General features: G+C 41.0%; 4 protein-coding genes across 11 annotated transcripts in view; 2 read left to right on the forward strand and 2 right to left on the reverse strand.

Annotated features, from left to right (window-relative positions):
* Window positions 1–13,642, forward strand: part of Pkn (serine/threonine-protein kinase N) — a 61,562-nt gene extending 47,920 nt beyond the window's left edge. For 2 of the 4 annotated variants that reach the window (XM_076808926.1, XM_076808911.1), the window contains exons 6-18: window positions 180–334; window positions 5,971–6,222; window positions 6,307–6,457; window positions 6,522–6,609; window positions 6,719–7,074; window positions 7,144–7,382; window positions 8,107–8,274; window positions 8,817–9,134; window positions 9,212–9,363; window positions 9,450–9,669; window positions 9,739–9,846; window positions 9,924–10,064; window positions 10,138–13,642. In XM_076808926.1, the coding sequence (XP_076665041.1) occupies window positions 180–334; window positions 5,971–6,222; window positions 6,307–6,457; window positions 6,522–6,609; window positions 6,719–7,074; window positions 7,144–7,382; window positions 8,107–8,274; window positions 8,817–9,134; window positions 9,212–9,363; window positions 9,450–9,669; window positions 9,739–9,846; window positions 9,924–10,064; window positions 10,138–10,281 (2,492 nt within the window). In that variant the 3' untranslated portion in view covers window positions 10,282–13,642. The remainder of the gene's footprint in view (window positions 1–179; window positions 335–5,970; window positions 6,223–6,306; window positions 6,458–6,521; window positions 6,610–6,718; window positions 7,075–7,143; window positions 7,383–8,106; window positions 8,275–8,816; window positions 9,135–9,211; window positions 9,364–9,449; window positions 9,670–9,738; window positions 9,847–9,923; window positions 10,065–10,137) is intronic. The other 2 variants (XM_076808918.1, XM_076808934.1) reach the window with 2 other exon arrangements.
* On the forward strand, window positions 362–5,878 carry LOC143367299 (uncharacterized). Its single transcript, XM_076808948.1, has 2 exons — window positions 362–4,021; window positions 4,228–5,878. Exons 1-2 carry the CDS (start codon window positions 3,134–3,136, stop codon window positions 5,578–5,580), a joined length of 2,241 nt encoding a protein of 746 aa, XP_076665063.1. The 5' UTR covers window positions 362–3,133; the 3' UTR covers window positions 5,581–5,878.
* LOC143367444 (tRNA-splicing endonuclease subunit Sen15) lies at window positions 13,082–14,390 on the reverse strand. The gene is made up of 4 exons (XM_076809260.1): window positions 14,072–14,390; window positions 13,899–13,980; window positions 13,659–13,830; window positions 13,082–13,577 (listed from the first exon to the last, which is right to left on the reverse strand). The coding sequence occupies exons 1-4, from the start codon at window positions 14,093–14,095 to the stop codon at window positions 13,325–13,327; spliced, it is 531 nt and encodes a 176-aa protein (XP_076665375.1). The 5' UTR covers window positions 14,096–14,390; the 3' UTR covers window positions 13,082–13,324.
* A 7,654-nt stretch (window positions 14,391–22,044) lies between these two features.
* Sowah (ankyrin repeat domain family member sosondowah) overlaps window positions 22,045–24,484 on the reverse strand; it is a 204,742-nt gene continuing 202,302 nt past the window's right edge. For 3 of the 5 annotated variants that reach the window (XM_076809181.1, XM_076809173.1, XM_076809164.1), the window contains one exon: window positions 22,045–23,595. In XM_076809181.1, coding sequence (XP_076665296.1) covers window positions 23,314–23,595 — 282 coding nt within the window. In that variant the 3' untranslated portion in view covers window positions 22,045–23,313. The remainder of the gene's footprint in view (window positions 23,596–24,484) is intronic. The other 2 variants (XR_013085032.1, XR_013085031.1) reach the window with 1 other exon arrangement.

Consider the following 24,484-nt stretch of genomic DNA (forward strand, 5'->3'; position numbering starts at 1 on the left):
TCGTGGCTCCCTCGTATCTCTATGTGCTTTCGATTCTTTTTCCCCGCGAGAGAGGCGCGCACAGGCGACCATGAAGCGGCATTCGCGTCATCGCGTAAGAATTCGATCGGCTCGATACGTTTATCGATAGCAGTGGTTCGGTCGAATACTATTTATGACGCTGCCAATTCTGATTACAGATAGGTACGAGCCTAGTTTGGAGCTGGCGTTGGAGGAACGGGTGGAGGAGCTGCGGCACCGTTTGCGAATCGAAGCGGCGGTGGTAGAGGGGGCTAAGAACGTGATACGTCTTCTGCAAAGTGCCAAAGTCGCTGATAAGAAGGCTTTAACGGAGGTATGTGTAATTTCCTGTTTAATACGCCCGATGATGCAGGCCAGGACGCGGGAGCTGACGTTCGATAATGAAAAGCTTTTGTGCGCTGCGCGATACCGGCGTCGGAATAGAACCATTCATGCCACCAAACTGATAGACACGTATTCTTTACGTGATACTATTCTAGATCATATTCTAGTGTGTGCTACTTGTCAACAGTAATACCCCGTTTAAGATAGGACCAATCTTTGTTTCGGTCTTCTCGCTTTATTCAGTTTATTGGCAGCGCGTTTTGGTGAAAAATCACACCTGGCGTTGATCTATTTCAAATAGCAGAGCAGATTAGCTATGGGAAACGAGTCAACTAATTGGTAACTTTATTCATTCGGTGCGAGTATAATTATTGAAATTTTATTTTATTTTTATTTTATATATCTCACTATTTAGTGTCGCATTGTATCGCATTTTTATTATAAATGGAGTGGGGACGTCTCTAGTCAAGAAATGACCTACTTAACAGAGTAAAAATATTTACAACTGTATCTTATAAAAAGGCAAGATCTTTCAATTATAGATATGTATATATATATATACACTTTCAGTAATGATAAGTATCAAGTTCGATCGAATTTCTAAGTATACACGCGATAATAGGCTTGAAATCGCACGTACAGTACAGCTAGCGATAGTGTCTCATATCGCGTTATCGATGCTATTATGGGATCGAGAGAAGAATCGACGTGCACGATAGGGAAAGTTTCACGAATCAGAATCCCTACTGTAACTCCGCTATTCCCCAAAAACTTTCCGCCAAACCTGGCAACGATTGCATTTGTAAAAAATTCCACCATCCATTACCAAAGAATTCTACAACAAAGTGTCACAAACGAACGAGCAAATATTTAATTTCAATAATTATTCGCATAAAACTTTCACGTAGTGCCTGAAATCCACGAATTCCTCGATTTCCCACTCCCGGTCCACTTCCTCAGCGTCGAGCGATACTCGTCCAAACAAAAATGCTCGCGATCCGTTCGAACCCATCGCTACTTTCACCGAACAACGGCCCCGCTCGTGGCGTTCTCGCGGCCAGCCGATAAAGCGAGTGGTCCGAAGCCGTTCCCTTAAGTCGATTGTTCCTTCGACCTTAGGGTAAGTGGAACGGGAGAGCCGATGGCCAAATTCGTCGGCGGATAAAACGATTTCCCGTGCGGCCGAGTTGCGCGGCCGCGTCTTCGACGCGGGCGACTATGTCGAGCTTTCGAACGGGCGGTGTGCGGCGTGTACGCGCCGTTCTCGAAATAGCACTGCCTAATCCCCGCTACCCCGTCGTCTTCTATGACGCCTTTTCGGGTCGCGCTTAGTTACCACCTCTCGAGGGGAGCTGACACAACCCAGTCGTAAGCAACGCGATAAACCAACGACATGTGCGCCAATCAACCGCGAACAGGCTGCTCCGGATATGCGTGTGCCCGTACGGAGGACATCGTCGTCCCTCAAGATATCGCCGCTCGTACCCGCGGATAATTCCATATGGCGGCCAGCAACTATGACCTGAATACTCAAGACTGACTCGAACCCGCCCGGAGCCGTAAACTCCCCCAACGGACGTCTCTTCTCGCCGCTGCACTCTCGAGGAAGACCGATGTCCTGCCTCTCGAACGAATCACCGCTATCCAGGGACACACACGCTCGTTGGATACCCGAGCGATACAAGCGAAGTCGAGGAGCAAGCACGCAACAGTTCCTAATCGTCCGGTACACACTTGCGCCCAGTGCGCGCCCATTTCCCGTGGACCTTATTGGATCCCTGCACTGGAAGCTGCCTGGACGGACCTGGAGGATGCCGCGCGTAAAAATATTCGTCTGAGCGAGAAGCTGTAAAAGATACGAAGAAAATGAAAAGAAACGCGCATTTATGGTAGACTGGCCGACCTGATAGTATTATTAATTTTGAGGGAAGGAGGCTGATGCTCGACGTGGGTGACGCAGCAGTTGGTAGAGGCGAATGATCGCCGCGGCCGCAGCATTAAAAGTATCATCTGCTTCCAGGTATATTTGGTTGCGACCGTACGTTGCTCCAAATTTATATTGCGCTAATTATACCCCGCTCCAACGTATGGTTTGTCACCTTACGAGAAACGAGCGAGCGGCGGCGGCTCGGAGATTAAAATCCGCTGGTGTTACCGCGACGAATGTAAATATTATAATCGTGGTTGAACCAATGCTCCCACCTGATTTCGTCCGGATAAAAACGCCCTGGCTTCGGGCGAAGGGACCGCCGATTATACGCAGTGCCGTTCGGCCGAGAGAAGCTGCTTAACAATTTTAATACGTAATATCGAAACGATACAAGCGATTCCGAGACCGCTTGAATACAGTAACGCCGTTCTGAAAATAGAACACGGAGACACGCAATGTCGCAGAATTGCCGTCTTTCCGCGAACAACTCTATGTAACGTACCTACCGATTTGCGAAATACTGTCTGAAGATGATTGCTCGCTCTTGGAATATTCTTTTATATACAAGTCGCGCGAAGCTGTGGCACGGGTGTTAATTGATTAGAAATGAACGCTGAGGGTTGACGCGAAGACGCGATAAAGAATTGAATTGCCACGGTGGTTTCATCTTTCACGACGAGAGCGACGTGGAATCGATGCATAGGAGAACGATCCTCGCGAAAGAACGTCGGATTCTATTCGCAACGGAGGGGAGCAACAGTTGGCCGAATGCGCCGTTGCTGCATAGCCGATTAAGCGCTCGGGATGATAATGTTTTGCGGTGGATAACAGCGTGGAGGAGGCTGAAGAGGGTGCGACATGTACCGGCGACAGGGGAGCCCTGGTAACGGGCAGCCGCCGCCGTGGTTGGTGCGTGCCGAGGTCACCATTCGTCATGGTACACCTGTAACTTCGGAATCTGGGCAGACACCGGTCGGCGTGTCCTCCACTGTCACGGATTCCAATGGCCTCCGTATGATATACCGATGGAACACTACTCAATCGACACCAACGTCCACAGTTTCAGCCTCTGTCCCGGCTCCTGAATCTGCTCCGCGACCCACGCCATCCTCGGCTTCCAGCTCGTTCGGCTTCCAGCGAGGGAACATACTCTTCACCTCGACACCGCCGCCCAGGCCCAGCCCGGGCTCTTTCACGATCCCAAGATCAGGGTCGTCTGGGAACGAGGAGTCTCTGTCATCTAGAGGAAGAGGTGCTAACGTCTCCGACTCGGGATACAACAGCGAACAGTTCTCGCCGCAATCCTACTCGAGCCTGCCGTCCCGTCGCCCCTCGCAACAGTACAATAGACGATGCAAGAGCACCTGCAGCATCGTTCTCTCCGCCGTCGACGCGGCGGATGGCTCCAAGAAAGAGACCACCAGCAAGATAGCGACCAGCGAGTCCGTGAGACACTCGTACGACAACTCCTGGCGTCACCACTCGTCGCATCAGCACGTCTTCTCCCGCCATCAGTTTAATACGCTACCGGAAGTGAGCGAGGAGGGCGCCGAGGGGGGCAGCGCGGTCACCACGCATTTTTGTAGCAAGGACAAGGTGATCAAGTCCACCGCGATCAGCAAGGATGCCTCTTCGCAGACGACGGATATCGAGTCGAAGGAATCCTCGTCGACGGTCGTTAGTAAGAGCAAAATTAGAAGGAAGGCTACCGGTCTCTATCACGCGGACGAGCAGAAGAAGAAACGGGTGAGTTGATTCTTTCTGTTGTGTTGTTACTTTTATTTACTGTTACACATCCATCCTGGCAACTGACCCATAAATCTAGATAGATGCTTGATGTCTCCTATATACGCATTAGAGAATGTTTAGAATACGGAATCCCTAGGCTTATCAACGTTCAAATTACAAAAAGAAAGAAATATCACATTACGATCGTTTCCATTCCATTCTAGCAAGAGAACCTATCGCCATCCACACCTACCGAGACCACCAGCATCGGGCCATCAGGGGATTCAGAGAAATCCGACTCCTCAACGAAAGACGACAGCCTGAAACGTAAATCGCGAACCGTGCACATCGACGTGTACTGCACCGGCTCCGACGACGACAACAACTCGGATTCGTCGACTGAGAACGAGCGCGACACCCCGTTGACGGTTTTCGAGAATCCGGACGTGAAGGTGATCCACACTCAAGCGCCAAGCAATGCTCTGCCAAGAGGATTCCAAGATGACAAAGCCTTCCTGAAACGTGCCACCGAACGAGGATGTGACAGCTTCAAGCACGCTCCGATCAGAATGCCTTCTCTAGCTAGCTCAAAGGGCTACGACAGCGACGACGTCCTCAGCTCCCTCTATCCCTCGCAATTCAGCTCCTACAGTGCCCTTCGGGACCTCGACTCGGCGCCTTTGTCCGCCGCGTCATCCAACGCTGGTATCCCATTCGACTATGACTCGACCATCGCCACCTCTTCCAAAGACACCTTCTCGGATATAGAGTCGTTGGTGAACAGCAAAACTGACTTGACCCCGTGCGACAGTTTCGAGTACGCGAGTTCCTCCGACCGCGAGCGGATACGGCGAATGGAGGAGATTTGGGCCAAGTCTGAGAAGGAGAGGAGGAACCAACGATGGCGCTCGCCGCAAATAGAACGCAAATACTTGTTACAGAACAGAAAGATGAGGGAGTACCTAGAGAAGCACGAGGTGGGATGGTCGTCCGCCGATAGCGCCGAGGATTCCGACGAAAGCGGCACGGTGGGCTGGAGCTTCGTGTCCAGCGAGGAGAGCCAGCGGCTATTGAGAAAAACGTCCACCATTAGACGGGCGAGCAAAAGTACCACAGAGTACAGCGAGAAGGACGGGACAGATACGAGAGAGAATGAACCATTGCAGAAGAATTCGCAGGCGGATCGTTCTGATTCCATGACACGCAGCGATCATATTCCTCATCCGTACACTTTACGCGATCAAGTCGGGCCGTTTGGGTCGAACAGCCCATCCCCTCATCCCTCGAAAATGCCCTCGCGTGTCACTTCCCCCTTCATGACGCCTCAGGGCGAAAGAACAGATCATATTATAAAGGCCTCCATATTTGGCACGGTGGTGAGCGCGTTTCGAAAGCCGGGCCACCATATAGGACCTTCCAAGAATCCTTCGTGTTCCTGCGAACATTGCAGGCGATATTTCGAGGAATTGAATTCGCGGGACAGTTCTCGTTCCGTGAGCGAATTCGAGAGACGGACGGGCATTCGGCTGCAAAGTGAGAGGAACATTGTTCGCCCAGTCCCAAAGAATTACAAATGATGAGAACTCTTTCATCACTCATGTGTTTCCAAGGCTTTCCTTTTTAACTATATCATAGTATTCCTTATATTGAAAAGATTGCGAGGTTGTATTATGCAATACATAGTGCGTGTGTTTAAATTATATTTATTACAGTATATAATATTCCATACTCGACACTGTTTTTTTTTTTTTTATTTATGACGATTATTAATTTGCCAAAACATTCTGCTGAGTATCGAGCATTTATATAAGCTAACGAATACGTACTGTTATTTATGCTGTTCACGCTGTTAATAAATATTGATTATATTAGTAATGGCATTTCATTATGTAAGGCGCCCCGTTTCCACCTCTTCAAATACATGCCCGATGATGTGTTTCTCTATATTCTTTTCTAAATTAATTTAGGCACAGGCGAGTCTCGCTGAATCAAGTAGGAAACTGGACTTATTGAGATTATCCCTCGAACTTAGAAGGCAAGAATTACCACCCGACAGCGGAACGGCAGCTCAATTGAAGAGAGAGTTGGCTAGCGTGCAGTCGGCTAGCCCGGTCCCCGTCACTTACACGTCGTTGCAACCATTTCGTGGTCCTCTGGAGGGCAGAGCGACTGTGCCCGCTTCGGTATCAAGATGCGCAGCTGTTACTGGGCAGTTAGAGGTAAAAGAAACTTGCATGGAAACTTTGATGGATAAGTTTCTCAGACGTAGACCTGTAATTGATCATTGTAATTATAATTTCAAGGTAAGACTAATGGGATGCCAAGACTTGGCAGAAGAAGTGCCTGGGCGCACGAAAAGGGAGCACCCAGCAAGTCCAGATTTACGTAGTTTTGTTAAGGGAGTTACAGGACGTAGTTCAAGCAAATCATACAGCGTTAAAGATGAAACAAGTAGTAAGTTCTTGTATCGCGTGCTCCTGTAATCGTTAGGATACGTTAACGTGTGCGTCTGTTATAGATGATATTATGGCAGTTATTAAACTGGACAACCAAACGGTAGCACAAACTAGTTGGCGGCCGTGTTCCCAGCAGGCTTGGGATCAGAGGTACATTTTTGTCATACACAGATTTATGTAAAAACCACATGCTCGGGATTCATTTTGCGACGGGGACACTTTAAATGTGTCAGTCTATATGAATGTATCATTTCCTTAGGTTTTCCATTGAACTAGATAAGTCAAGGGAACTTGAGATAGGCATTTATTGGAAAGATTGGAGATCCCTTTGCGCCGTGAAGTTCCTCCGTCTGGAGGAATTCATCGACGATGTGAGACACGGAATGGCTCTTCAGCTAGAGCCGCAAGGCCTTCTGTTTGCTGAGATTAAATTCCTGAATCCCATGATTTCGAGAAAGCCTAAACTGCAGCGGCAACGCAAGATCTTTAAGCAGCAAGTGAAGAACTTCCCAAGAGCCAATCAGATGAACATCAACGTTGCAACTTGGGGTAGACTACTAAAAAGATCGGCTCCGTCGTTGCATAATACTAGAAATTCTGAAAGTCCGCCATCAGGTACTTGCACATTCTATTATACTGTTAACGAACTAGTGTGGGTTGATGATACTAGTTTTTATTTTTCAGGACCGCAACCTTTGCAGCTCGTTTTTGATACCTCGATAGAAGATAAGCCCGAAACACCTGGAGAACTGCCTGATCCAGACAAAGGGGGATTGGGAGGTGCAAGACCTTTAGGTTTGTCAACTTCAAGCAGTAGTCCAACACTGCCACGTCCCCCGGAACATCCTCCTCCACCACCACCCACGGTCACGAAGAAACCTTCGATGCCAGCACCTCCACCACCACCAAAATTGGATCAGGAAGTAAGTCGTGTCAGGTTCATATTATCTTTAACTGTATTTCAATTTTAAATAAGGGACGATACTTTTAAGTAAGGATATATTTTATACCTCCTAGCAATTTTTCAATTATCCATGTTCTTCCAAAAGTATTTTAAAGTTTTGTAGTATCTTCTGTTATTCGAAGGGCTCAGGGTATGGTACACTGGTTATGGGTCAAAACCATGTAGAACACATGCATACAATGTATTATTATATTCAGTTAATTCCTTATATTTTCTAACGTCTGTATATAGTGATAATACTATATTTCGCCAGGGCATGTTAGCGTATATTATATACTAGTAATAATAATTTACACTTATCGCTTTGGAAGTACTACGAATGTACGGTTTTTATAGGCACTTTGAAAATTTTAGAATGCTATTTATAAAGTACGGCAAACCATAGGACGCTTGAAGCATATCGATTTTTATTTATTGTTTACGTATAATTCTTTTTAGTTTCCAATTCCACCGGCTTCTTTTATGCATAGCAATTTTCGCAAAGTACAGCGTCAGTGCGAAACGGGCGCATTGAAATTTGCAACGTGCGTTGTGCCATGCGCAATATCCCTTCGGCAGAATTGTAACAAACTCCCTTTAGTAGTTGGTGCTCGTTTTTCAAGTTGCCATTAAACGTCCGTAAAACACTTGAAAGTATATTGAAATCTACAGTAGTTTTTAGAGCTAAGCAGATAGTAATGTAGTTGCAGAGTGCATTAAGGGAGTTTGATTTCCTGCACAACGAGGAAAAAGGGGGGCCTCAGGGCGCAAATTTGAGGCCTCTTGTTACAGAGCCTCGTCCTGTGCTGATTGCACCACCCTCTCCACGCACACCCTCGCCCCAACCTGTCGTCGAGTTTCCTGAAGATGAGGTACATACCTCTTTTACACGCAGCTTTATTTATTCTCTTTTCTATTTCACACCTTCATTACTTTCACATTAAATATAAAAGCCACACTTTGTATTCATTATAACTCATAGTAAAATAACAAACTCTTAGTAAGTCTTACTGTCTCAATAGGTTGTTTAGAAAAAGCATGTCACTCAAACGTTTGCATGTACGTGTGTGTATACTTCGTACGTAAGCTTCTAATACTGTACTTGTACATGATTTATGCGATGCCATATTTATCTTGCTTCTAACACAAACATTATAACATGACAGCTGTAGGTACTTATATAACAGTCACTCAGAATACTTCTAAACGCGTAGAATGTATGTAAACTTTGTGAATTAAGTATACTAATAACGTGCGAGTAATTACATTTTAAAACTCATTACAGTTAACACATACCTGTGACATATTAAATAACAATACTTAATACTATTAATTAATTCCTGAATATGTAATGTTAATGCAAATGTTACAGTACGATAGATATATTCTCAGACGAATGCTTTAACGATTGTAGGTCGTGTACGAAATGCCGACTAAAATGACTCAATACAGGGACAGTGCGTACGAGTCCAGAAGACATTCGCAACTTACTGGAATGACCATAGACAACTTTAGGCTACTTTCAGTCCTTGGCCGTGGCCACTTTGGGAAAGTAATTCTGTCGCAGTACAGAAACACAGGAGAATACTTCGCCATCAAGGCGCTGAAAAAGGGTGATATAATAGCAAGAGATGAAGTAGAATCATTGCTCTCAGAGAAAAGAATATTCGAGGTGGCTAACGCTACGCGTCATCCTTTCCTCGTGAACCTGTTTGCATGTTTTCAAACCGAGGTACGAATTGTTTCGTTTGCATTTACAACAGGTGCTTCGTTCGAGACAATCGGAAATAAAGGTGTTATTCTTCATAGGCACATGTATGTTTTGTGATGGAATATGCAGCTGGAGGTGATCTAATGATGCATATACACGCGGATGTGTTTGGCGAGCCACGAGCTGTGTTTTATTCAGCTTGCGTTGTGTTAGGATTGCAATATTTGCACGAGAGTAAAATTATTTACAGGTAAGCGTCGGAGGATTTCTCTCCAAGTTGTTTATAATACTTTTGTGCTGAACGTATAATGACAAAGGATTCTTCTAAATTTCTAGAGATTTGAAATTAGATAATTTATTATTGGACACGGAGGGCTATGTGAAGATCGCTGATTTTGGTTTATGCAAAGAAGGAATGGGGTATGGGGATAGAACAGGAACGTTCTGCGGTACCCCAGAGTTCTTGGCGCCTGAGGTTCTCACGGAAACTTCGTACACTCGTGCTGTAGATTGGTGGGGCCTTGGTGTATTGATATTTGAAATGCTTGTTGGTGAGGTGAGTTCAATATAATTCAGTGATCATACGTTGCCATTCGTCACACTGACCGACACCTGCCTTGTTTAGTCACCGTTCCCTGGCGATGACGAGGAAGAAGTTTTTGACTCCATTGTGAACGATGAAGTTCGCTATCCAAGATTCCTTTCTTTGGAAGCAATAGCAATAATGCGCAGGGTAAATGCTGCTCTTTTTTAACATCCTTCACACATGCCAAACATCGAATAATTTTTATAATTTACGCCTTATTGTAGTTGCTAAGGAAAAACCCTGATAGAAGACTGGGTAGTAGTGAAAGAGATGCAGAGGATGTTAAAAAGCAAGCGTTCTTTAGGCACATAGCGTGGGATGATTTACTTTTAAGACGCGTGAAGCCACCGTTTGTTCCAGTGATTGTAAGTATAAAATTTCGTATAGATTGAAATCGTGTGAATGTACGGCTACATTGCATTCGCACTTGCATTTCAGGACTCTGTGGAAGATGTCAGTAATTTTGATGAGGAATTTACATCAGAAAAACCCCAGTTGACACCACCTAAAGATCCTAGACCACTTAACGATTTAGAGCAAAGTCTATTTAAGGATTTTACATACATGGCTGACTGGTGCTAGCCAGAATAATAATGTTGATCGTCTTTTTTGTTAAATTTGATACGAAAATCATTTAGTATTCTATTAACTTTTGCAAACGTCATTTAGGGGCAATTGAATCGCAATCAATAACGCCGGTAATTATATAATTATACGTTTAATCGTCAAAATAATATGTCCCACATTTCATAATGTTATGTACTGTACAGATGTTTTATTTTTAGTATCACGATGCGATCAGATGTAGAGAATTAAAAAAAAAAATTATGTTCTACCGTTGAATCTCAGGTTTTTAATTAATATATGAATTTCAGGCTTTTAACTTGTAGTTTATACGTTCAGGTTTACATTTATCGTAATTAACTTTCAATATACAATGTAAGAGGTATTTGTAGTCATTCGGGATACTCTCGTATTCACAATTAACCAACCGAAAGGCAGAAAAGGAAACATAAATTATACATGTACTTTTATTACATGCCCATATTTTGATACGAACCTATTGCTGTTTGGAGTCGGAATTTATAAAGACTTTTTATCGCTTCATCAAAAACGTGTCGAGTCTCGCGATCAGAATTCTAAATACCGACCAATACGTCTGAAATTCTTTCCGCTTAGAGCGAAATATCGTTTTACAAATCTTCGTCGTTCGCGTGTCAATTTTACGTACGATATAATCATATTTCAACCACTTCAGATTCGCATTCTCGTACAACGTGAAGGATATTTATCATATAAACACGTTAGGATTCACAAAGTGCAGGAAATAAATCAAAATGTAGTTGTACTTGCTCATGCTCATGTGATAAAATAATTAAACGAAGGGATGGCACTACGTGCAGGTATCTAAATCACATGTACCTAATCATTGTCGTAATTAAAGGTTGACACCAGTTATTTACAGTTAGCTACATGTAATCCGAGGGTAACTTTGTTTCTTTTAACAGACAAATTTCTACAGGTTTGATTCCTATGTAATCTTATTCACCGTGTACTCCATTATTTAGTTACACATGCTCGCGTTTTCTATACGTGATAGGACACTTATGGTGTTCTAGTGCTATACTTTGTAAATATGTAACGAAAAGTCGAGAAGTAATAACGCATAAGATCCATTAAGTACAATAGCTTAGCTTGGCATATTATACTACTAATGTATCACAAGGGTAACACGAGCTCGTAGTAGCACATCGTTAGTACTTCTTTAATTAGTTTTCCTTTTTTTTTTCAATTATGACTACCTTGTACAATCACCACACAAATATATGCGTTACGTCTTAGTTGCTGAAATAGTTTCATACTAACTACGTTTCAATGCCTTTTTAGAATCTTTCTCCTCTACGTCATGTAAATTTATTTAAAATAGTGAATTCGTATTCTCCTGTAAGCAATTTCGGAAAGTATCGTTAGCAATACATGAAATACTAGTTAATTTTAAGAGTCACACTTCTCTGGCAACGTATAACTACATCAATGATTTCTTCATTAATAACATTATCAACTCATTTGCTTCATTAATTTGTTACATCATTCTTTAAATAAGATATTTTAAAATTGGCGTGTGAACTTTGTATAAGAGAACCGTTTAAATGGAACCATTCGAACAATACAAAATACTTCTGCTTATGGAAATTCGTATTATATTTTGCAAAAGAAACTCATAGGAGAACAATGAGTAATTGATCATATCTATAAATTACTATGCTGTGAATCAGAGTTGAGCATTATTCGAAATAAAAATTTATTCGAATAACACCCAATTCTGGCTATGATAGCAATAAGACACGGTTTCATTTGGAATTCTCTTGCATTGTGGGCTTTGTCGTGCGAAATTGAGATCATCATACATCTTCTTGAGAAACAGTATTTACAATGGTAAAACGGAGAGCTAATTGTATCACTTGTGATAGTTTCGAGTACACCTCGAATTCTAGTTGCCTTAATGCACTAATAAATCAATAACCGTTTGGTAACTATTTTTTACCGAGAGACCTTGTATATTAAAATGCAACCTACTTATACAAAGGTGCTCATGTAACACATTATGCGTAATGTGCCTGTTTTTATATAATTCTCATATACGTATAAGTTCTAATATTTAGCCGAGTAATTATAAAGTACTTTAATTAAAATACACAAGGGCGCTGAAGATCATGTAACATTTCGTTGTGTAATGGACAAGAAAATATATAACCCTAAGATTCTAGAAGATCTTTAATAACGGTACTCCGATTCGAAAGATACAACATTCTGGTAATATTTGAAAGGCGTTTATTTTTATACTTCGTAAATAATTAGTTACATTACCTTTACTTATCCAACTGCCAAAACATATATCTCGCGTGATGAGTCGTTCTGCACTGAAACATATTTTCTTGTCGATGCATTAATTATATTATTATGTTACACTTAAAACGTATGTATACATATACAGTGCATATATACAATATAGACGCAAGTGAAACAAATCACGAACGTAAGTGTCTTCTACGAGAGTGAAACTCTTTTATGTTTAGCGAAACTTGAAAACTGAAATATCGTTCGAAGGATAATAATTTGGAAATGTATGTATATATCACACAAGTGTCGTAAATTTTTTTGTAGATAGATCTATTTTTAACACTCAAAGTAGAAACCTTGTTAGAGTATACTTTCGTTACTTATTTTTATATATACAAACTAACGTAGCGCTGTTAAGTTCGTAACCTGTAGTTGAAATGTTCACTATATTTATCGAATAGCAATGAAACAGCATGTGCCTCGTAGTGTTTACTAAATCATATATAAAGTTAATGTCCCTACGTAAAGAATGCCGACAGAATACCTTCAGGAGGTAATTTATTTAACATACACGTTTACAGTGGCAGCTTAATACATATCACTTCAAGTAGCTAAGTAACTTTTAGTGGTACTTCTAAACTTTACAACATTTCGAATACATATAGGTAATACTTTGAATAATAAACAGTTAAAAGCAATATACAATTATTCTGTATTTAATTGCTTCGCATCCTTTAGGAAATTATACGTTGATTAAATCATCCTTCTAAATGGAATAAAAGCTTTATTCATTTGTCACGTTACTGCTGTTGCTCACACCAGGTTCTGTATCTTTATCGCTGCTCTCGGTACTCAAAGATTTCGCCAATTCGTACAAGTTGGAAGTATTCTTCCTAATCTCCTTTTCTAAATTCGACTTTCTCTCTTCTTTCTCCTTCATCAACTTTGTCGCTTCTGGAGTCATAGGTTTCGCGAGACCTTTGCTCACTTTGTAGATAATGCTGTTACTGTCTTCGGATTTGAAAACAAATGTTATCCTGTCGCAAAATGAATGTATCAATTTGTAAAGTGCGAACCGCAATACATATCTTCCATTTATAAATGATTTTTGTTCTTACCGTTCGGTGTTTAAACCTTTCTGTATTTCTTCTATTTTATTCAGGGAAATGTTATACAGTGTCGGCCAAGGTACATAAATCTCTGTCTCGGAATTCTTCTTTCTCTTAACTTCTAAATATAGTAAGTCTAGACCCTCGTTGTATTTGTAATTGACTTCCCAATATCGCTTCGCTGAAGATAAATAACAATTATTCGGTTAGAAACCATGAAATTATAGTTTTCTAATACGTTGCATTTACCTTCGCATAGTTCGATATAAACATAAAATGTTGTACTGATTTTCACGGGATCGCTACATCCCAGTTTTCCGATATAGTAATACTGGAAATATTAAAGCATGTTACAAATAGTGTTCGTTGACAGTACTTTCACATTTCGCGGATATAAAGGGTTCAAATATAATTACACTTACGCTAGGGTGGCATACGTCATACATTTTAAACAAAAGCGTTGTGCTCTGATAGGCCAAGTGTTGATTATTTTGTTAACAAATGTCATTAAACATTTAAGTTAGGTTAATTGCTACGAATTTGACATTCTTCTGTGAGAAAGTATGTATCGATATGTAAAAAAAAAAGATACGAAGTACTTGTTACATGTTACATTCGCAACTGAATGAATGTTATTTAAATTATGCAACCACAGACGTGGTATATAATAAACCGTTCAACTAATGATATTTTTTATCACTCGATTTTGGAACTCGTGAATCCTGTTACCACTTTTATGTCATTTTCGACATTAGCGACTGCCGATAAAAGAAGGGCGCACCACAACCAGCGGTAGGGAATAAAATTAGAATTGCAGCACTGACGAGGTATGGGACGAGCTTAAGGGGGTAGACACGGGTAATGCAGCGCTCTGTATACCGACATAATCTGGCCCGAAACATGGGTTTGCGCGCTGACGTTGTTTGTCCATATATGAGCAAATTTTGGGCTGGGCGAGGTCTCATTCGAAAGATGAAGGTTGAATGCAGCCCGCTCTGCTCATGGTTCAAAGAGATTGTGTTGATATGTAATAATATGAGTGTCCAAAGTAGAGAAAAAGTGGGCGAAATTCACTCGCATATTCCAGGCATTTGTACGTCACTAAAAGAGTTTTGTGACTCAAACGGTGAGCAGAGCGCTCCGCATTGAATCTTCTTCTTTCGAATGAGACCTCTCCCAGACCAAAATCTGCTCATATAAGAACGAAAAACGAAAACTCGTGACTACATTCCCAAATCAGAGTTCCGCCATATTGGCGATAATACATAGCAAGTCACGTGACAAACTTAGTTGAGGTAGTAGATACGAGATGGCGCCTACTCGGGAGGACTGCCAACGTGGATTCATAGCAAAACTGAAGCGATAGCTGGATATACGAGCCACAATAAAAGCATGATGCAGTCAATGTATGCATTTTCGTACGATTAGAGGTTAGGTTATATGCATTTTAGGCGTACATTGACATAGGAACAGCTGGGAATTGTATACATTTACTAAATTAACGCTTTTATCGTTACATATACATCACTTGAAATCGCTGTCGTATTTATGTATAGTAATTCAGGCAGTTAGAACAACAACGGACTAACCTACATTAAAAAAAAATTTCCTATTGTACATCGATGGCTTACAATCAGTGCACACATATTGTATGTCCACTTTTAGGGTTTTTGAGAAAAACAGGTTCAAACATTCAATGGTACTTTATAATTACATAAATACTTTTTGCATTATTGTAATATAGGTATCACTGAAAGTATGTAATTAGTAGTATCAGTTAGAATCTGCAAAATTATAATAATAACTCGACAATAATGCTTTGAAGTTGGACATGCTATTCTAACCAAGTACAGAGGAGGACATACTATACTGAATGATATTATATAAAAATGAATGAAAGGAATAATACTGGAAATAATCTCACTTCAATATTATATTTATTTTTAAAGTAACAGGAATAAAAAAGTAATTCGCGGTAGATATAGGAACACTTTAAATTTTTTTTATTTATTGTTACATTTTTCCAAGACTATTTTGTAACTATGTTGTAACGTTTCTCCCATGTTCAATAATAGACAAGTCAAGTTACTAAAAATATTTTTCAAGTTACTAATATATTATACATTTCCTATGTACTTTACTGATATGTTAGTAGAATTGTACAGCGTTGAGATGTATTTTACATGAAATAAAGGGGAATTGTCTTAAATTAGGAAGATAATTATATTCTTTATATGTTTTGCCTGAAATTAGTTGTATTTTCTATAATAGACAAATCTATTTGTTGTATTTTCTATAATAGACAAATCAGATTGCTAAAAATATTTTCTTCTTGTTACAGATTTACCTTGGGAACATTTCTCGGTAGACAGGATTGAGGAACTTTAAGTGAGACAAATGATGGAAAGCTGATAGTGATTTTATACATAAAATGAAGTGAAATTATATATTTTATACTTAATAATAATACAATATTAATCAGCATTCATTTCTACATACTTATATTAATTTATTGTAACACTGTAAAAGCCTTTTCTGCAAATAAAGTGGGAAAAACTTGAAAAGAACTGTATTATTATTTAGAAATACCTTTTACATATTCCTATCCAAATTCCAAACCTTTGCAGCTTCGATTCGCAACTTTAAAGGTGACGCCTTTGAAACTGAAATTCAGAATACCTCTTTTCGCTTCATGTTCTCCTGATACCTGGGCCAAAATCTGGCAAAAATTTTCAGAATGCACAAAATTGGGCTTTGTAACAGGAGAACATGATGTCGAAAGAGGTGGCACTAAGTAACGTCTCCGGAGAGAGAATCGAGGATGCCTTCGAAGCTGAAATTCAGAATACCTCTTTTCGCTTCATGTTCTCCCGATACCTGGGCCAAAATCTGGCAAAAATTTTCAGAATGCACAAAATTGGGCTTTGTAACAGGAGAACATGATGTCGAAAGAGGTGGCACTAAGTAATGTCTCCGGAGAGAGAATCGAGGATGCCTTCGCAGCTGAAATTCAGAATACCTCTTTTCGCTTCATGTTCTCCTGATACCTGGGCCAACATCTGGCAAAAATTTTCAGAATGCACAAAATTGGGCTTTGTAACAGGAGAACATGATGTCGAAAGAGGTGGCACTAAGTAATGTCTCCGGAGAGAGAATCGAGGATGCCTTCGCAGCTGAAATTCAGAATACCTCTTTTCGCTTCATGTTCTCCTGATACCTGGGCCAAAATCTGGCAAAAATTTTCAGAATGCACAAAATTGGGCCTTGTAACAGGAGAACATGATGTCGAAAGAGGTGGCACTAAGTAACGTCTTCGGAGAGAGAGAATCGAGGATGCCTTCGAAGCTGAAATTCAGAATACCTCTGTTCGCTTCATGTTCTCCTGATACATATTGGCCAAAACCTAGCATAAATTATCAGAACGCACAAAATTTGGGCTTCGTAACAGGAGAACATGACTTCGAAGAAGGTGGCGCAAAGTAATGTCTCCGGAAAGCGAATCGAAGACGCAGAACTATTCGAAGCAGAAGTTTCGCTGAAATTTAGGATACCTCTTTTCGCTTCATGTTCTCCTGATACCTGGGCCAAAATCTGGCAAAAATTTTCAGAATGCACAAAATTGGGCTTTGTAACAGGAGAACATGATGTCGAAAGAGGTGGCACTAAGTAATGTCTCCGGAGAGAGAATCGAGGATGCCTTCGCAGCTGAAATTCAGAATACCTCTTTCGCTTCATGTTCTCCTGATACATATTGGCCAAAACCTGGCATAAATTATCAGAACGCACAAAATTTGGGCTTCGTAACAGGATAACATGACTTCGAAGAAGGTGGCGCAAAGTAATGTCTCCGGAAAGCGAATCGAAGACGCAGAACTATTCGAAGCAGAAGTTTCGCTGAAATTTAGGATACCTCTTTTCGCTTCATGTTCTCCTGATACCTGGGCCAAAATCTGGCAAAAATTTTCAGAATGCACAAAATTGGGCTTTGTAACAGGAGAACATGATGTCGAAAGAGGTGGCACTAAGTAATGTCTCCGGAGAGAGAATCGAGGATGCCTTCGCAGCTGAAATTCAGAATACCTCTTTTCGCTTCATGTTCTCCTGATACCTGGGCCAACATCTGGCAAAAATTTTCAGAATGCACAAAATTGGGCTTTGTAACAGGAGAACATGATGTCGAAAGAGGTGGCACTAAGTAATGTCTCCGGAGAGAGAATCGAGGATGCCTTCGCAGCTGAAATTCAGAATACCTCTTTTCGCTTCATGTTCTCCTGATACCTGGGCCAAAATCTGGCAAAAATTTTCAGAATGCACAAAATTCGGCCTTGTAACAGGAGAACATGATGTCGAAAGAGGTGGCACTAAGTAATGTCTCCGGAGAGAGAATCGAGGATGCCTTCGCAGCTGAAATTCAGAATACCTCTTTTCGCTTCATGTTCTCCTGATACCTGGGCCAAAATCTGGCACAAATTTTCAGAATGCACAAAATTGGGCTTTGTAACAGGAGAACATGATGTCGAAAGAGGTGGCACTAAGTAATGTCTCCGGAGAGAGAATCGAGGATGCCTTCGCAGCTGAAATTCAGAATACCTCTTTTCGCTTCATGTTCTCCTGATACATATTGGCCAAAACCTAGCATAAATTATCAGAACACACAAAATTTGGGCTTCGTAACAGGAGAACATGACTTCGAAGAAGGTGGCGCAAAGTAATGTCTCCGGAAAGCGAATCGAAGACGCAGAACTATTCGAAGCAGAAGTTTCGCTGAAATTTAGGATACCTCTTTTCGCTTCATGTTCTCCTGATACCTGGGCCAAAATCTGGCAAAAATTTTCGGAATGCACAAAATTGGGCTTTGTAACAGGAGAACATGATGTCGAAAGAGGTGGCACTAAGTAATGTCTCCGGAGAGAGAATCGAGGATGCCTTCGAAGCTGAAATTCAGAATACCTCTTTTCGCTTCATGTTCTCCTGATACCTGGGCCAAAATCTAGCAAAAATTTTCAGAATGCACAAAATTGGGCTTCGTAACAGGAGAACATGTTGTCGAAAGAGGTGGCACTAAGTAACGTCTTCGGAGAGAGAATCGAGGATGCCTTCGAAGCTGAAATTCAGAATACCTCTTTTCGCTTCATGTTCTCCTGATACCTGGGCCAAAATCTGGCGAAAATTTTCAGAATGCACAAAATTGGGCTTTGTAACAGGAGAACATGATGTCGAAAGAGGTGGCACTAAGTAACGTCTTCGGAGAGAGAGAATCGAGGATGCCTTCGAAGCTGAAATTCAGAATACCTCTGTTCGCTTCATGTTCTCCTGATACCTGAGCCAAAATCTGGCAAAAATTTTCAGAATGCACAAAATTGGGCTTTGTAACAGGAGAACATGATGTCGAAAGAGGTGGCACTAAGTAACGTCTTCGGAGAGAGAATCGAGGATGCCTTCGAAGCTGAAATTCAGAATACCTCTGTTCGCTTCATGTTCTCCTGATACCTGGGCCAAAATCTAGCAAAAATTTTCAGAATGCACAAAATTGGGCTTCGTAACAGGAGAACATGTTGTCGAAAGAGGTGGCACTAAGTAACGTGTTCGGAGAGAGAATCGAGGATGCCTTCGAAGCTGAAATTCAGAATACCTCTTTTCGCTTCATGTTCTCCTGATACCTGGGCCAAAATCTGGCGAAAATTTTCAGAATGCACAAAATTGGGCTTTGTAACAGGAGAACATGATGTCGAAAGAGGTGGCACTAAGTAACGTCTTCGGAGAGAGAGAATCGAGGATGCCTTCGAAGCTGAAATTCAGAATACCTCTGTTCGCTTCATGTTCTCCTGATACCTGAGCCAAAATCTGGCAAAAATTTTCAGAATGCACAAAATTGGGCTTTGTAACAGGAGAACATGATGTCGAAAGAGGTGGCACTAAGTAACGTCTTCGGAGAGAGAGAATCGAGGATGCCTTCGAAGCTGAAATTCAGAATACCTCTGTTCGCTTCATGTTCTCCTGATACCTGAGCCAAAATCTGGCAAAAATTTTCAGAATGCACAAAATTGGGCTTTGTAACAGGAGAACATGATGTCGAAAGAGGTGGCACTAAGTAACGTCTTCGGAGAGAGAATCGAGGATGCCTTCGAAGCTGAAATTCAGAATACCTCTGTTCGCTTCATGTTCTCCTGATACCTGGGCCAAAATCTGGCAAAAATTTTCAGAATGCACAAAATTGGGCTTTGTAACAGGAGAACATGATGTCGAAAGAGGTGGAACTAAGTAACGTCTTCGGAGAGAGAATCGAGGATGCCTTCGAAGCTGAAATTCAGAATACCTCTGTTCGCTTCATGTTCTCCTGATACCTGGGCCAAAATCTGGCAAAAATTTTCAGAACGCACAAAATTGGGCTTTGTAACAGGAGAACATGATGTCGAAAGAGGTGGCACTAAGTAATGTCTCTGAAGAGAAGTAGAAGCCTTGAACGAATGTCGATAGAGTTTGAGAGTAGTGAATGGGATATTTAAAGTAGTGCTTTAATGCAAAGATTTTTAAAACCACTCTGAGTGGAAGGATCTTTTTAGGTGTTCTTTTTAGCATATCTTTTATATGTGATTTGGAATAGGAAGGAGTAAGTAGTGCTCGTTAAATAAAAAAACTCTTTTACCACTTAACTGCAATTTATTCAAATAAGTGAAATGCAATACAATGAAATGTTGCAAATGTAACTGGTTTAGGTCTGGGTTAGGGGAGGGTTAGGGGTATCCGTTAGGGATTTCTCCACGTAAAAAAAAAAAAAGGTCTGGGTTAGGTCTGGGTTCGGCTGAAGCAGTATCTTGTGCAAATTTGATATCAATGAACCCAGTCGAAAATGCAGCCGGTTTAACGTCTTCTATGTAAAAATTCCTTACCTGTAAAGCAGAAATATACACGATTAATAATCGCTCTAGTTACAGTATGTGATTAGTTACATCGCATTGGCACACTCTAAACTCTAAACATGTCACACATATACAAGCACGCACACACGCACAGCATTTCAACAGATTTCAGAGTAGGTAGTTGCTGAATTTCCGCTTCTCGTGTCGCACCCAACGTTACCGACTGATTCTAAAATAAGATTACAGTGCTACGAGTGGTAGGAATTAATATTAAATCTTACCGGAAACATAAAATCTAAAACGACTAATTTCAACCAACATGTTGCACAATAAAATTATTCCCTTTACTAATATATTTTCATACGTGACAAAATGTTGTAACGTTTCTCCCATTTGCAATAATAGACAAGTCAAGTTACTAAAAATATTTTTCTTCTTACAGGTTTTAACTTCGGAATATTTCGACGGAATGATGGAAACCTTGATAGTAATCACAAGAAAATAGTGACTTTATATACCTTATACTTTATTGTAACACTGTAAAGGCCTTTTATGCAAATAAAATGAAAGAAACTTGAAACAAACTGTATTATTATTCAGAAATACCTTTTACATATTCCTATCCAAATTCCAAATATCTATGGTATTTCCTTAAGAATACCATAGATTTCCTTTGTTAATAAGTCGATATTGAAGAAAATTTTGCAACTAGTGCCCATGGAATTCTATTCAGAAATTACAAGCTTCGAGTCTTTCAAAAGCATCACATTAACCGAGAACTGTTTAAAGGCCCATGAAAGGCGTAGCTCTTGTTTGCTACTTTAAGGCGATGCCTTCGAAGCTGAAATAGCCACTAAACATTTGTTGTCATATAGCATATATTTAGGTTATATTTTCTGTCACTTCGAGGAGCCGACCACATAATAATCACGCGTATCCAGTCTGCGCATTTTCACTAGCCCAATTCAACATTCAATACAATTTTGTATATATAATGTTTGTTGATAACTGCTTTCTGCAGAGGACGTGTAATAAGTGTATTTCATGTTCTGTTTCGGTGCTTTGCTGATAAAAAAATGTCTAACCTAACAAATTTCATTTTCTGGGGACATTCCCTCATCTATTTTCCCTTTTCACTTAGAATTCCTTACTGCTAACGTAGAATATTGTAGCATAAGCACATTTCAAGTAATTGAAATGTACAATGAATTTTCTACGTTTACAGTACCAGCCGACTTTCCGTTTAAATTTTTATAAGTATAACGGAACAGCTGAGAATTTCTTTCCTTATTCAGAATAGAATACAGAAATAGCAAACAGCTCCCTCTCGCGTTCACCGGGTAATCGTCGATCTATCGGTATTACCATTTCTGTGCAGGAAAAAATGCTGTAATACCGACCTGCCGAATCGGCCAGGTCACGTGACGTGTCTACCCCCTTAAAAGCGAACGAGATACATCATAAGATTAATTTATTAATAATTTCTTAACTGGTTATTAGAGGAAATATTCAAAATAATAAATGAAAGCGTGTAATTCTATGTATATTTAAATTCTTCATCGGTATTATAACTTTAATTCCTACCACTAGGTGCGTTCTTAACTATACTCCCAGTCATTTAAGAAGGAACCCGTTTCGCGCATGTAGAATGAGCTCATTGGCTCCAAATAAGCGTTGGTGGGGGTACAGCCAATAGTGGCTTCTCCCGCACCAATGAGCGTCAACCTGCGCAGAATCGGTCTAAACTCGTCGGTCGGCAGGTTCCTTCTTAAACGACAGGGAGTATAGACAGCCTGCGTCGGTATTACCATTTCGCGACCTCTATCGAACTGTCTACGAATTATAATCCATAGTAGTCTCAATCTAAACAGAGAGGTGGCGTTTCGAATTGTTCGTCAGACTAAAGACATAGCATCGAGTTCTCCAACGGTGCTGATTCATAAAACCATTTTCGCACAAATACAATTTATTGTTATCGGACATGCTCATTTATTCATCTCGTATATAAATCTACAATAGAAAAAAGTATTTTATATATATATATATATATATTCGATAAATAACGCAGACATAATTGTGGCTTGGATTCGCTCTTACATAGGTACACACTGATTCACGCAATGCCTCCCATCGAAGCGCAAAAAGTATCTTACAAAAAAGCTTGTGCGCATAACACCCTGTATAGAAAACCCGCAAACTCACTCTTACGCTCGCAAGAGACTACGTATTTGGTCATCGTATAAAAAGAGAACACGAGTAAACCTAAAATCGCTGCTTCCGACTGTTAAAAATAAGGCACTCACAGAAACTATGGAGTAACGACAGTAACAGCAAAGAGTGCGTGCTACCTATCCGTGCAACGTAGAAAAATATAATTTCTCATTACAGCCTGGTATCAAGAGACCGTTGTGCAAAACAAACCAACAAAAGCTCTGTATTATCCCAGTCAGCCGGGCCATTAGCCATCTAATCATTGACGAGCTTGGAGACTACTCTCGGGACCTCCGCAATTCAAATTTCTACTTGAAACCCCTCCCTGCCATAATCCACCGATTTGGTACGCCCTACCACTATCAGCTGAGATTACACGTCCCTATCAAACTACTTCTTCAAGGCTGCCTCTGCATGGTTCAGTAATCATAGCCTGTGCAAAATTCCACCGAATTTTAAGAGCTTCTGAAGAAATCAACTCGACAGGGAGAGGGATAAAAGGTGCCATTCGAGGGGACCAGAAGGAAAGGTACATTGTGATTTGATAAAAGCCTCTGCAATTTTAGCGACACAGAAGTGAAGACGTGGTTTGCTTATAGTTGCGCAGAACCTCGCCACGTAGAATCGAATCCACAGGCGGTGTCCGAGTCTGAGTCGTTGGTCGGCTGCATCCTGGGCGGTGTGGTGCTGGCGACCGTCGTGGAGGTTGGTCGACGCTGAGACTGACTGGATCGGGACACTCTGCCTTGAAGCAGCGGCGTGCAGGGCTGACTGGCGACTTGCTGGTTCCGCGACGACCCGAAATCCTGCGCCCTTCGACTCCTCCGCTTCTTGATGGGCGCGTACTTTGGCGGTGGCATCATCTTCTGGTCCAACTTTTCAGCAACGAGAAAAATGCTGTTAGTCGAGAGGGCAGAGCGGGGGCTGTGACCCCTGGACGACGTTCGCGTTTCAAGGTACTTAGGGACCTCAAAAGGAGGATTCAAAATTACTTTTGGAGACAGGTCTTACAACCATGGGAAGTAGAACGGCTGAAGCTGCGAACCGTGGAGAACTTGGTTGGCGTTCAAGGTTCTCTCTGTAGCTTAAGATTCTGTAGGCTCGAGGTGAAGAGTATCATTCGTATATTTATTATGTATTATTCTGATTTTGTTAAGGAAAGAGGAACTTAAAAGTCTCTGGGCAAAAATGATTTTTACCGCGCATTACGTTTAATTACAAATTATTTTTAAAATATAGTTTTCGACAGCGAGTGAAATTTTTTTTGCAGGTATTTGGTGGGTGAATAATGGAATACACGACATTGAGAAATATACTACTAAAAAAATCTACTAATTTAATTGTTGGTCGGTACTAGACGACAATTTTTCGTTTCCTAGAAATTTCAACTTTTTTACTGTTGCGAATTATCAATTCTTATTATTAAATTTCACAAAAATAATTTCTCTCCTCTTATTAAGTTTCGTCTATACTACAAACACGTTTTTGAATTTCTGATTTTTATCGACTCTACCCCAAGATATAACAAAAAAACTTAGAGCTTTTAATTATATCCGGAATTAAGATATATCCTCTAATTAAGATATATCCGGAAGAAATGATTAACTTGTTAGATGCGTGACGCAAATATCTTGTATAGCCGGAGTCATGAGACAGCACAGAAAACTCTAATGGGCAGGCAAGGTAGATTCTACTTCAATTACCATTTTCCTGGAAAGTAGCACGAAGTAGCACCTAATTCTTTTTGTTTCTAAGAGAGAAGGG

Source organism: Andrena cerasifolii, chromosome 1 (genome assembly GCF_050908995.1).
Source record: "Andrena cerasifolii isolate SP2316 chromosome 1, iyAndCera1_principal, whole genome shotgun sequence".
Taxonomy (NCBI): domain Eukaryota; kingdom Metazoa; phylum Arthropoda; class Insecta; order Hymenoptera; family Andrenidae; genus Andrena; species Andrena cerasifolii.

Excerpts from the sequence above, each read along its gene's own strand:
- LOC143367299 (XM_076808948.1), top strand. The coding sequence starts at position 3,134 with ATGTACCGGCGACAGGGGAGCCCTGGTAACGGGCAGCCGCCGCCGTGG. Across the intron at positions 4,022-4,227 it reads ACGAGCAGAAGAAGAAACGG|CAAGAGAACCTATCGCCATC; the intron begins GTGAGTTGATTC and ends ATTCCATTCTAG.
- LOC143367444 (XM_076809260.1), bottom strand. The coding sequence starts at position 14,095 with ATGTATGACGTATGCCACCCTAGC. Across the intron at positions 13,981-14,071 it reads ATGACGTATGCCACCCTAGC|TATTACTATATCGGAAAACT; the intron begins GTAAGTGTAATT and ends TAATATTTCCAG. Across the intron at positions 13,831-13,898 it reads TTATATCGAACTATGCGAAG|CGAAGCGATATTGGGAAGTC; the intron begins GTAAATGCAACG and ends ATTTATCTTCAG.